Here is a 13,671-nt window from a genome sequence, read left to right on the forward strand (position 1 = left end):
GGCCCATCCTCAGCACGGTCGCCTGCACTTCACTGCCCCAGACACAGGGACACTTCTGTCTAGGGAATTGGGAAGGTAGATGCCCCCCCACCCTAGCCCTCCAGGACGTGAGGGTTCTGGGGAAAGGGAGTCAGCAGCTGGGCCAGGCTCCCTCCTTTCTTGAGCGGGGGTGGGGGGGGTCTGTGATGCACCCAGATTGGGGGGAAGGAGCGTGGATGTGACTGTGTCTGCCAGGAAGCTGTCATATCTGCAGGAGCCCAGGCAGATAAATGCTCTGACATCCGGCAATGACTCTGGGGACCTCGGCTGCAGGGGGCAGGGGCACAAAGATGAAACCTGCACCAGGTGGCTCCCTCCTGGTCCACCACCTGGCCAAGGACAAGGCAGGGCTCCGCTGCCCAGTGTGACCCCCTCCTAAGGGTCCAGGTGTTGCCACCGGAGTGCAGGGTGCGTGAGTGTGAACTGCATAAGTGTGAACCTCAGCCTTCTCGTCTCCCTCCCCCCTTCCCTTCTCACTTTAAGGCCTCCTCACGCTGGGGCAGCAGGGGGCCAGGACTGGAAGGGGGCACGTGATTTGGATCATTCACTCCTGCCACACCCTCTGTGTGCAGTTCACGAAGGAGGTCGAAGGCCCCACCTTCTGTGTGATTTCAGTGGGGCCTCTCCCCTCCTGCCGCAGCCGCTGATACCAATGTGTGGTGACTGCAGGTGGGGGGATTCTGGTTTGGGGTACCCTTCTCTGGGCTGCTGCCAGGCGTGAAACAGGCAGGGGAGGGAAGGCCCCGAGTGACTCATCCGCCACCACCTCGTAAGCCTGGGCTCCCGACTGGGCATGTGCATTTCCTCTAGAAAAGCCCCTCCCACCAGCTCCCAGGGGTGGCCCTCGATTTGCTGCTCAGGGCTTCCATCCCCTCCCTTCCAATGACGAGACTCGGGTGGCCCAGCTGGCCCCCATTGCTGGGCTTCGTGGGCCCTGGGAGTTAGGCAGAGTGTCAAGTCTGCCAGACTGTCAGACTCAGTGTCTCAGAAAGGTCACAGTCGGCCAGAAGCAGCATCGATATCTTGGTCCAGTTATCACTTACGTAGCTGTCCCCACGGAAGGCAGAGGCACAAAGCCCTAAAGGAAGGAGACACAGGGCAGGCGAGATTTCAAGCGGAGCAGGGATTCTGACCTCAGCCCTGTACACGTTTGGGGCCTGGTACTGCTTCCCTTCGGGGTGTCCTGTGCCCCGCGGGCCGTGCAGCAGGGCCCATTCCCAGCCTCTGTCCCCCAGATACACCAACAAACACCGCGGCTTCCCAAGCGTGACAGTCAGAGAGGTCACGGACATCACCCCAGGACCCCAGAGTGGGGGTGGGGCAGCAGAAATGCCCAGGTGGAAAACCGTTGATAAGATGGGGGGTGATAAGTACCAGGGGGAGGGCTGTGTGGGCATGGCTGTGCTAACTGGTAGGTGAGCTGCCCTAGGCCAAGTTCACACCCACCATAGCCACACGTAGGAGTGAACGCCATTGGCTGAGAAAAAGCAACAACACTGACCAGTGCCTGGCTGGGATGGCTGACCCGGTGGGAGAGCTGCTGCTGCTGCTACTACAGCCAAGGAGGGGACCGCCGCCCTGCTCCCCCGAGGACACGCCCCTGGTGGGGTCGCCCATCTCATCAGCTTCCCAGACCAGGCAGGCATGGTGCCCCGGGGACCGCAGGGGGCTGGCACAGCATCCAGACCTCGCCACCTCTCCTGCAGGCCCCTCCCCGAGCGGCAGGTGCAGCTGGTGCCCTGGCCAGGCACAGGTTTCAGGGAGGTCCCTGTCTCCTCCCACCCGGATCTAGTGTGTGACCCCCCGTCCCCCCGAGTCTGTGGCTAGAGACCACAGTGATCATCCTCTTGTTCCCTCTCACACTTCTGAAGCATGACTGGGCTCAGCTGGGCGACTCTCAGAGTCTGTCCCACCATGAGAAGGGACCAGCCCTGGGCCCCATTGCTCACGACTCCCTTTGAATAATGGCTCCTTGCTTTTTGCCCATGGAGGCCGCAGCCTGCTGGGACCCTGGCCCATGGTGGCAGGACGGGTGTGCTCCTGGGGACCTCCCAGTATGAAGGGCAGAGGGGCACTCGCTGGCTGGGCCAACTAAGCCAGCTTGAGGACACTGTCACCCGCCAAGCATCCCTGAGCCACCCTGCCTGGCCCAGGGGCTCCGGCCCCGGCCAGCCCATTGCCTCTGCTTCCTTTTTGTCAGCTCCGTGGGTGACAGGAAGAGAAGCAGGACCCGGGACTTGAGGCAGAAGAAAAGAAAAGCACAGTCCTTTCCGAGCACGAGCCCCCCACCTCTGCCCGGTCACCCCGCGCCCATCCAGCCCCCTCCCTGCTGCACCTGTCACTCGCCCGTGACTCCGGGCCAGGCCTTAACTCTCACCTGGGTTCCTGCCTGGGCACCCACCTGTCTCAGTCCACTCTGGACATTGCTGCAGAGGCCCTGTCCTCACCGGGGAGGGGCAGCCCCGTGGTGGAACCGAACAGTTAAGTGAGCAAATGAAACGTCAGTGTCGGTCACGCTGGCTGTCATGGGGGTCAGTTGGGATGCAGTTGAGGACACAGGAGGGGGCAACTCAGGGTGAGGAGGGGTCCCCCAAAAGCCAGGCCTGAGTCCCCAGGATGATGCAGGAGAGAGGTGCAGGGACCCTGTGGAGGGAGCTGGGCAGAGCCGCACTTGCCCCGCAGGGAGTCGCTCTTCCTGGAAGGTGCAGGGACTCAGAGTGCAAAAGGGGGCTGGGAGGAACCTCAGCTTACATTCCCCAGGGGGGCGGATCAGAGTCTGCAGCTGGAGGAAGCCCAACCTCCTGCCTCCAGCCTCAGCCCTCCCCACACACCCTGGGCCCTGCCCCCGCCCCGTCCTGTGCTGTGCTACAGCCTCCACCTTCTGAGACTCTGCACTTGACCTTCCCTCCCCCTGCAAATGCTCCCCAGCCCACCTCCACCCTGCCCTCCTTAGCTGGGTCCAAGCTCTCCTCTGAGCTGTCCTCCCTACTCAGACTTGAGGCCTAGTGCTCACCTCCATCTTCTGTGATCACCTGATTCCGAGGCTGGCCCCAGGGGCCCCAGGCTGGTGCATGAGCCTGAGAGTGAAGGCCTCTCTTCTCCAGACCCAGCACGGGCCTGGTGCTGTGGAGGGGTGAGTGAGCAAACAGGAGCTTGAGAGCAGATGGAGGGAGAGAGACTCAGGGACGCCAGGGTCAGCCCTGGGCAGGCTCTCGGAGGCTTTAGCTGGTGACACAGGCAGGTCCGGCCTCAGGAGGGAGAGAGGTGACCGTGAGGGGTGCTGAGGCCGGGGGAGCTTCTGGGAAGTGGGGGCCTGGCCTGGGGCGCCCTGTTCTATGTGTCGTATGTGAGTGTGTGCACACACACGTGTTTTACTTCATGGGGCACGTGCCCCGCTGTGACACGGCCCCTGCCCTCATAGAACTTGGACTGTCAACAGGCCACCGTGCTCGAGTGTGACGAAGCCGTGGCAGGACAGGTGGGACCGAATGGCAGCCCAGCCTCTGCACTTCTCTGCTGCACTGTCTTCTGTTTGTGGAGGAAACACGGGGGTAGGGGAGGGAGAAGAGAAGCAAGCACAGGACAAATACTACGCCGTCCTCTCAAGGAAACTTCCAACCCCCGCCAGTGTTCATAACCAGTGTTCACCGGTGACCAGGCTGCTGACCTTCGGGACCGGACACCCAGGCTCCGGAGAGACAGCTCTGGAAATGTACTGCCAGGGCTCTGCATGAATTTATCTTTTCAGAGAGGGCTCTGGGGCGTAAAGGAGGCCATTCACGAGGGCTGCTTGGCAGTGTCTCCAAGGGCACTCCGAGGGGTCTGGGCGGGCCAGTGGCGCCCATGCTGGGGGCCAGGGTGGTGACGCCTCTGCAGACAGTCAGACCCTTTGTCTAGGTAGACCCAGGTCGCCCAAGTCCGGAAAGGTGAGGCAGCTGTGCTTCTCGGGGGGGGGCCCCCCAATCGAACCTCCTCCTCCCAAGCAAATCAGAAGAGGAGGGGGAAGCTTGGATTTGGAGGGAAGTCCCTGGCGGCCCAGGAGCAGAAGTGGCTGAATTGATCTCAGCAGGTGCCGCGGCTGGGCCAGAGTGAAGTCACTAAGTAGTCGTGGAGCAAATGAGCAAATGAATGCGTGAACACTCCGCCACGGACACCGGAACAGTGGAATTATTCAGTGCGAACCCCCATAGCCAGGCACGAGGGGAGAGAAAGTGTTTACCAGCTGCTCCGGACGTGGGGGGAGGCAGGCGGCCAGACGGAGGACCTTTGGCTCTTAAAGGCCCTTCTTGCCTGGTCTTGCACGGGACACAGCAGAGAGGAGACCACAAACCAGCCTCCCCCAGGGAGGGCGGCTCCCCGGCCCCCTGGGCCATCCCTGGGGTGAGCAAAAGGGGGATGTCCACAGTCCCAGGGGAGCGTCTCACAGGCCTGGGGATGGGGGGGTCACACGGGAGTTTCGAGTCTATTTGTCTATTCGATTGTGTCTACAGCCTCATCAGTGCCTATTCTTTGTTTTTATTTGCTCACTGTTGCACACTCGTCCCCGTGCGCCCAAGAGTTTGCTGAGGTTCAGGACCCTTATGCCCTGAGCAGGTCACAGTCCACCTGTGGCTCCCCTCCCCCCCTCATTCCCAACTCGGTCACAACCCCTACCTACCCCAGCCCTTATCATCCTGGGCTGTCACCCTCTGGGGACAGGACTGCCAAATGTGGCCAGTGGGGTGCGTAATGTGTCCTCAATCCAGACCACCGCTTCCAGGTCTCAGTTTTCTTCCCTATAAAATTAGAAATAAAAACCTAGAGACACCATTCACAATGCTGTACATGTTTCTCCCATTTAACTCTCAACTCTGTGATGTATTTCAGTGCTATTAAACCCATTTCATATATGAGGAAACTGAGGCACAGCGAGAGTGGTTTGCCCCAGGATAAAGCCAGGGGTTTTGCACTCGGGTTCCAGCTCCAGGGTTTCTGGACCTTTTGGGGTGGGAGAGAAACCTGATTCCCCCCCTGGAGGAATTCCTACATTCATATACATGCAAAATTAGCCCAACATGTTTGGTTTGGTGTTCCAGATCTCTGAGGCCCACCCGCGGACCCCTACCTGCCCTCTCTCATCCGACCCTAACAGCCTCCTGAGGCTACCTGAGTTTTATTCTCCTTGCGCAGCTGAGAAAACATGAGTGGGAGAAATCAGAGCAGGACCCAAGTTCAGACCGTCGTTAGTTGTGGCGCGGGATTCTAACCCAGATCTTTGGGACGCAAATCCTGCGCTCAGCCCCACCCACCTCTGGCCGGGCCTTCCCTCTCTCTTCCCTTCTGGTTTGGGGATATCCGGCGGGCCCAGCATGGCTCCCGGGAGTCCGTAGCACCATCCGCCCTCTGTCTAGCAGCTGGGTCATGGCCAGCAAAGGCCACTCTGCCCTGTGACCTGCCCGGTGAGGGGGACGTCGGCACTAGGCTTACTTGGGACCCTCAGCACCCAGGCTAGCCTGCACTCTGCCAGAGGGGCCCTCAGTCCACCAGGCTGCGCCCCCACCCCCACCGCCCCAGCGGGCAGGGGCCCAGCTGGCAGTTTGCTGGCCTCCTCCCAGCCCAGTGCCTGCAGAGAGGGCTTCTGTGTACACTCAGAATGCCAGGCACACAGCGTGGCGGGGGAGTAGGGGGTGCGGGAAGGGCCATCCCGAGGTGCTGGGCTGGAGGGCAGCCAGGAGCCCAGAATCCGGTGCGGAGCCCAGAGGGTGGGGCTTTCCGCAGGCAAAAGGGTGTGCGAGCAGGTGAGACAATGGAGCGGGGGCGACTGGGGAACAGGAGCCGGATGTGGAACCAGTGAGGGCAGGAACGGAGCAGGAAGAGGCCCGGGAGTGTGTCCGCGGGACAGAGACTCCTCCCTGGGGCCCGGGACGGTCCGAAACTTCTTCCGGACCGCACCCAACTCCGTGCCCCTGGCAGAGCGGGAGAGCGCTCAGCCCCCACGGCCTCCCCGGGGCGTCCACGGTTTTCTTTCTTTCCGCACATGTTGATCTTTACAGTCTGAAAGGTGGAAAAATAATATATCCCAGTGCATTTGGCTTCATATTTCTTCTGTGATGAGTGAGGGGCAGCACCTTTAAAGTGGGCGAGACTTGAACTTGTCCTGTTTCCGAGAACTCCGCTGCTGTCTCCGCCCCCTTTTCTCCTGAGTTCTCGCTTCCCTCTTCCTAGACTAGAAAGGTTCATAAATCACCTTTGGTCTGGGATCTGCGTAGCAGGTAGTTTTGTTAGAGGAAATTGGTAGTTATTTTAAAACATAGCACAGCACCCAGGGAATGACTTATTTATGGCTTGTTTTTTTTCCTTTGTTTCTTGCTTGTTCCTGCGCACCAGAGATAGATTGCCCCTGTGTGCTGGAGATAACATTTTGCTTCTGTAAGCTGCTTTTTGCTTTCTCACCAGAAGTAAGAGTCTGAGTGACAGACCACCCCTCACCCTATATCAGCAATTGCTCCCCGCTGATTGGCGCCCAGAATTTGGAGACTGTCTTCTCTGGGCCCACATGCGTAATAAAGGTTCCACTTCGCTTCCTCCAGTGTTTGGTCTGAGTCTTTCCCGCAACAGTTTTCCGATATTTTCTTAGTTTGACTTTGCTGTGATTTTTTTAGCCAGATCGTGTTTTTACAGTTTAATGTAGTTAAATTAATCATTTAAGAATTTTATGGCTTCCAGGTTACAATTTGGTGGCTAAGCTTCACTCTGAGGTTATAGTAGAATTCTCCAGTGGCCTCTTCTAGCATGTTTATGGGTTTATAGAAGTAATTACATTTATAATACATTCATAATATAAATTCATTAACCGGTACATTAAAATATATGATATTGCCTTGGTGGGTGGCTCGGTTGGTTGGAGTGTCCGCACGTACACTGAAAGGTCATGTCCTGGGTTAAGTTCCTGGTCAGGGCACCTACCTAAAGTTGTAGGTTCGATCCCAGGTCAGGGCATGTACAGGAGGCAACTGGTTGATGTATCTCTCTCCCCTTTCTTCTCTCTCTAAAATCAGTGAACATATCCTTGGGTGAGGATTAAAAAAATAAAAATAAAGTATATCAATACATACATAAATAGTGACTATGCAAATAATACAAGTGGCTAGATGCACATTTATATGTAAATATAATAAAATGTATATTTAAGATATGTTAACTGTTTACATATAAATAGTATTCCATTCAGAATTTAGCCCTGTGACAAGATGGGCTATAACTTGATTTTTTTCTAGGCGGCTACTCAGCTCTTCCAATTCATTTGTGAATAATTTACCTTTGCTGACTCCAATGTTCGGAGCTGTTTCTGTTCTGTGCCAATTACCTATGTGTCCTCAGGCACAAATACTGCCCTACTTTAATCCCTGTGGCCTTCTACATGTTTTCAATGTATGAGATTTTTTTCTAGCTATGCTTCATGCTTAGTTTTTTATTTATCAACTTTGGAATCAGCTAAGTTCCAATTTTAAAAAACATCCTCTTGCTATTTTTATTGGGATTGCATTAGATTTAGAGACAGACCTAAGAGCAAGTGGTGTTTTTATGATGATGACTCTCAAGAAGATGGGCCACTTTTTAAACAGTGAGTGAGCACCTCCCCTCTGTAGGCGGGTGGTGCCCTTGGGCTTGGTTGTAAGGGTGACCAGCCGGTGAAGGACAGACCACCCTGGTCAGAGGACCTTGACCACTGCTGGAGAGAACAGTGGTGCCGGAAGCCTCCTGCAACCAGATGAGGGGACATGACCAAGTCCCTCCCAGGAGGGGACACAGATCTCTCCATCAGAGGCAAGTGCCTGGGTTCTGGACCCCAGAATAAAAGACTCATCACATTTCTGTGAAGATCAAATAAAATGGGGAATATAGTCTTTGCAAACTGCAAAGTATTTTGCAAAATGTTAGCCACTTGTTTAGTTAGTTAGTTTGTTTTTTTAATCCCTGCTGGTGAAAAGAACAATGGCTGGACATCCGGAGTCCAGGTTCTGGCCCCTACTCAGCCCCTTCTGGGATGTGTTCCTTGGCCTCAAACAAGTAACTTAATCCCTTAAAGCCACAGGTTGGTCCTCTAGGAAACATTCAGGGATGATGGATCCTTGTTTCAAAGGAAACAAGTTAGAGGAAAATGGCAAAAGATGACAAAAGCAATCCCTTCCAGAGGACGGAGGAAGGTGAGGCCTGGCTCCCACCTGGACGATCAAGAGAAATGCTTCTGAGACTCGAAGGAAGAAAACTGGAAGCCACACGCTCACTTCGGTGGCACACGTACTAATACTGTGAATGATACAGAGATGACTGGTATGGCCCCCACCCAAGGATGACATGCAAATTCATGAACACTGGGAGCCAGGAGGCGTGGCCACTGATTTCTGGGATGTGGCAAGAGCACCCACCTCTGGTAGTGAGTGGCAGGTGCATGGTCAGCACTAACCTACATGTGTGACCCACCAAAAATAAAAAAAATTAAAAATAGCACCACACACGCAGTCATTGTCCCATGAATAGCGGCACCATCAGCTGTGACCCCCATGACTACAAAGGCAATCGACACACCCTGCGGACAGACACCTGTGTGATACCCACGCACACGTGTGGTGCACAAGCATTGACTCTTGGTAGTAAGGGAAACAGCATAGGAGGGCGTTAGAACGGCTTCTCCACGGCCAGACAGACCTGGGCAGCCTTTCTGGGGGCGCTCGGGGATCCGGTGGGAGACCCTCAGGAACTGTGGGGGTAACTGGCTTAAGAACTTATGCCACTGGAATCCTGTCACTTGGACCCAAGCCTTTTTTTATCCACAAGGCTTTCCGCCTCTAGACCCACAGCCAAGCGTTTTGCAAGATTCCAAGAAAATCTCAAATAAGCTCAAGAAAAATAAGAATGAAAGGCAGCTCCAGGTTCCCCAAGGAAGGCCGAGGTCACGGGAAGGCCTGAGGGCAGAGGAAGAGGAGTGAAGAGGACGCTCCGTGAACGCAGGAGCATGGTGAATCTGTTTTCTCCAGGATGGACAGTACGATAAGGTGGAACTGGGAGGTCAGCGGATGTTCAGAAAAGGCCCGAAGGTCACCTGTTTATGGACCGCCTGGGCCGTACCACGCAGCACATGGGATCAGGTGGAAAGACAGCTCCTCCAGGTAGATTTCCATGGCCCAGGGGCTCCTGCACTCCTTTCCCACGACCAGAGCTAAAAACGCTCGCTGCCAAGTTTCTCTGCAAACTATTTATTCTAATCATGTGCAAAAGCCTAGTTTGATTTATATAAAGGCCAAGTTGACCCAAAAGGGTGGCTCAGAGAGGTCACAGAAATGCCACACCTTTTAAACTTGTAGCTCTTTAACTGTTGACAACACTCTTAACCACTCCTCCCCCACAGCCTTGTTATCTCAGCTGTAACGTGGAGACAGTCGTAGCACCGTCCTCCTACAGCTGCTCTGAGGGATAAATGAGATAATGACACTGAAGCATTTACGATAGTGGTGGGCACATATTTATTGAGAAGGCCTCAATAAATAATGACTGTTGCCCAAGTTCCCCTAGCAGGCAAGTCGCAGGGACTTGCAGTCCTGCATAAATGGGTAAGGAAACAGGGGCCTGATCAATTTTTGTAACTGAAACATCCAGAAGGTATCTGATTCAGGTACAGCTTGATCCAGGAACTCAAGTGATTTCACCAGGACCTGGTTTTTCTCTGTCCAGCTCTCAGCCCCTCTTCCTGTGGACTGGGCTCCATTTGTCAGATAGGCTGTCCATCCCACAGACCCAAGGTGGCTTCAGCCACACATCATAACAGACTCAATGCAGTAGACGAGGCCACCTAGCCACTCTTCCCCAGGTGCCAGTAAGTCTCATTTCACCTCATTGGCTCTGGCTGGGCTGCAGAACCTTCCCTGAAAATGGGAGCCAGAAGAGAATGAGGCAGAGAGAGCCATATAGGCTCACACCTGGAATTGGAGCCACAGCCAGCAACTCCGAAACCTCACAGCTTGAGAATGTGGGGAGGCTGGTTTCTCAAAGCAACCTTGGTGTTACCAGGTGGAAAGCAAATGACTGGCAAACAACAGGTGAATCACAGCACCAAGCACCCACCCAACCAAAGGAGCCAGAGGATTTGTTCACCTTCCTTTGGTTGCTGACTCACTGGGGGCAGGAGGCGTGTCTCCCCTGGCAACAGAGTGACAGGTCACTGGTGCATGGAGGCCTCGAAAAGCACCGCCCATCATTTCTGAACGTGGGCGGGACCATCCAGCTGGAAAACCATCAGATACTAGGCAGTCAACTGGAATGCAAAGAACACGGTGGACTTTAAAAATACTTCATTAGGCTTGCCAATTATTAAAAATAAATCCAACAATGAACATTCGGCTCATCAAAAACTGTTCCCTATTGTTGTCACTGAAAATGAACATTCCTTGAGAAGGGCGTGAGCTTCCTCACTGTCTGCAAACCCGGGCGGGGGGGGGGGGGGCGGTTCTGGCACCATTCATTTCCAACTAACCACTCGAAAAGGTCGTGGCGCTGAGAGCTGCCACGGATGCCGAATGGGCGGGAGTGCCTTACACACGCGCTCTCGTCACGCCTCACACAGTTACCCAGACATCACAGAGGAGGGCACTGAGGCTGCGGAGGAGCCAGGCTGCCCGGTCAGCTGCCACCCTGACTGCCCCAGGCCTTGCCCACCCCCCACATGGTGCGCACCCCCCAAAAGAGATCTGCGCCTGCGGGCCCACACCCCTCTCAGGCCAGAGCCTGGTCTCTGCCATCTCTGACTCCCGGCTCTTGCCTTTGCATCCCTGGGTGCTTCTGCCCTTGCAGGGCCTGCTGGTCTCTTGCTCTGGCCTCTGCTTTCTTTTCCCGGAAGACGTCTGACGCCCACCACTTCCCATCTGTCACTGCATTTCCTTCCTCTCTCTGAGACGCACCTTGAACACACCCCGTGTTCCCAAAGGCCCTGCTGTGAGCAGACCCCCCCACTCCAGGGTGCTCCTGGCCAAGTGTCTCTCGGGCACCAGGCCCGGGCCAGGCAGGGAGGCCACTGCCCAGCCAGCACACAGCTCTGGGTCTTTCGGAGAATGAACTCTTCCCTCGCCACCCAGCCGCCGTCACACCCTCAATGTTTCTCCCTGCACATTCTCAGCCAGCCTCACACCGGCCCCCTACCTGCCACGCAGGGCTGAGGCTTCCAGCTCCTGGGGGAGTGGGGGCAGACGTTCAACACCCCCCACCTTGGGCACCGAGACCCCTCTGAGGAGAGCCTCCCGTGCTGTGTTCACAGGTGACTGCTGGCTGTTGGCAGCCATCGCCTCCCTCACCTTGAATGAAGAAATCCTGGCTCGAGTCGTCCCCTTAGACCAGAGCTTCCAGGAGAACTATGCAGGGATCTTCCGCTTCCAGGTAACTTGGTGATTAGCCCGCGCTTCTCCTCAATAGGTCTGGGGGCTAGGGGCAGCTCCTAGGGGCTAGGGACAGGTCTGGGGGAATAGAGACACGTCCAGGAGATAGGGACAGTCCTGGGGGATAGAGACAGGTCCTGGGGGCTAGGGACAGGTTCTGGGGGCTAGGGATAGGTCCGCACGCATGGTGGAGCTCATCAGTCCCCAGCATCTGCAGACTCCTATGACTTGCTCTTCTCCAAAGGACAAATAAATAGCAGCAAGCTCCCTGGCCTGCTCCCGACTCAGGGCCCCAGGAGGACGGCAGTGGGAGCTTCTTGGGACAGGCAGGGAGGGAGGGAGGTAGAACAGAATGAGTGACTTAGGAAGCCATTCCCAGGTGTCAGAAGTCTATTATTTGAAGTCTGAGACAGAATGTTACGGGACTGCTCACCATCCACCTACTATGGTGGTGAGTGAGAAATAGTTTTAAAAGCTTAAGATGCAGGGCCGAGTGCTTGCCCACAACAGGAGATGGAGGAGAAGCGTCTCCGCCCAGGTGGGCTCAGCTGCCCCTCGCTGCCCCCTCTTTCACCACAGATGGTTTTGTGGGGGGAAAAAGGCCGAGGGGGGCCAGCGGAGGCTCAGGGTCCTCATGCTGCCACCAGCTGCCCCTCCAGCCCGCCCCACGTCACCCCCTTCCCTCCTTCGTCCGCAGTTCTGGCAGTACGGCGAGTGGGTGGAGGTGGTGGTGGACGACCGACTGCCCGCCAAGGATGGGGAGCTGCTGTTCGTGCACTCGGCAGAGGGGAGTGAGTTCTGGAGCGCCCTGCTGGAGAAGGCCTACGCCAAGTAAGTGGCCCTGCCTTTCCCCGTGACGGCCCGCCCCCCGCTGCCCTGGACGCTGACAACCATCAGGAACGGCCATACTACTTGAGCAGGAGGCCTAGTCTGTAGAATGACTGTGGCCTGACCTTGGCTCTGATTCAAGGAGACAGTGCGTGCCTGGGGCCAGTCTCTGTGCACTGGCCGGTGGCCTCTGTATTTCCTTGCCAGGTCATGTTGCATTTTTGTCAGCTAATACAGCCAAGCGCTGCTGCCCGTGGGCCCGACCATCCACTTCAGAGGTGTGGGAAATTATGGAAACTGGCCCAGAATAGGTGGTGCCTCTGATTAGAAATGGTTGCCCATAGACTATGCCCAGCTGTCTCTCACCCACACGGCCCAGAGTCCGACTGTCCAGTGCTCCACACTGCCCACTGTCAATGGGAAGGCCTGCGTCCACTCCCCTCCAGAATGGCCTCGTCCCGGCCATGCCGCCCGGGCTGTGTCCGTTGAAGTGACTGGCTCTCAGGCATCCGGGGAACCTCTGTTCTCACAGCCCGTGAGGGAGGAGGGCCGGGGTGCACACACCCAACCATGAGAATCTGGCCCTGAGAGCAACTTCCAAGTCACATGCTCAAATCATAGAGTTAGAGAAGCCCCAGGGTGCCCACATCAATGCTCAGGAGCAGTAAGTCCCCCACCCACCCACGCCACCTGCTGCTCCAGGAAAGTGCCTTCATTATTGAATTGTTGTCTTTTTAAAGCAATAAATGCCAAATAGCTACGTGGCAGACCTCCCCTTTCCTGTCAAGAAGCAGGAAGGATCAATACAGGAAGTTGGAACAGAGCATCACCTAGGACCTTCCAGCTCTCAGTTTCTATGAGATTTTAAGAAACTTTGAAAGGACCAGGGAGATGGTAACAGGGGAGATGGTCTCTGGCCCTTGTGGGCACCCTGAGTCGGAGACAAAGGCCAGGGGAACCTGAGCGGAGGGTCCCTGGAGCGTCCAGCAAAGGAGGCATCAAAAAAGGGGCCTGCAGAGAGGTCGTTGTGTCAGCACCAGGGGGCAGTGGCATGTCTTCCCATCCTGCAGGGTCAACGGGTGCTATGAAGCGCTCTCAGGGGGCGCCACCACTGAGGGCTTCGAGGACTTCACGGGCGGCATCGCCGAGTGGTATGAGTTGAGGAAGGCTCCCTCCAACCTGTTCAAGATCATCCAGAAGGCCCTGCAGAAAGGCTCCCTCCTGGGCTGCTCCATTGATGTAGGTGCCGGCTGCCCTCCCAACCCTGAGTCTGGTCCGCTGCAGCTGGGGGAGCCTCCAGCAGTGCCCAAGGAAACCCACTGCCCCCTTTCCAGCCTTAGCCCACCCCCGTCCACCTTAGGAGCATCACCTGGACCCCAGGGGTTGCTAGGCAACAGCC

The 13,671-nt window shown here is 56.2% G+C and overlaps 1 protein-coding gene across 1 annotated transcript in view; it reads left to right on the forward strand.

Annotated features, from left to right (window-relative positions):
* The window catches only part of LOC119036522 (calpain-2 catalytic subunit), a 43,889-nt gene that overhangs the window by 10,253 nt on the left and 19,965 nt on the right, over positions 1 to 13,671 (forward strand). The window contains exons 3-5 of the mRNA XM_037128336.2: positions 11,327 to 11,445; positions 12,142 to 12,275; positions 13,343 to 13,511. Of these exons, the coding sequence (XP_036984231.2) occupies positions 11,327 to 11,445; positions 12,142 to 12,275; positions 13,343 to 13,511 (422 nt within the window). The remainder of the gene's footprint in view (positions 1 to 11,326; positions 11,446 to 12,141; positions 12,276 to 13,342; positions 13,512 to 13,671) is intronic.

The sequence above is a fragment of the Artibeus jamaicensis genome, unplaced genomic scaffold (assembly GCF_021234435.1).
Source record: "Artibeus jamaicensis isolate MK-2021 breed Jamaican fruit bat unplaced genomic scaffold, CSHL_Jam_final scaffold_754, whole genome shotgun sequence".
NCBI classification, from domain to species: Eukaryota; Metazoa; Chordata; class Mammalia; order Chiroptera; family Phyllostomidae; genus Artibeus; species Artibeus jamaicensis.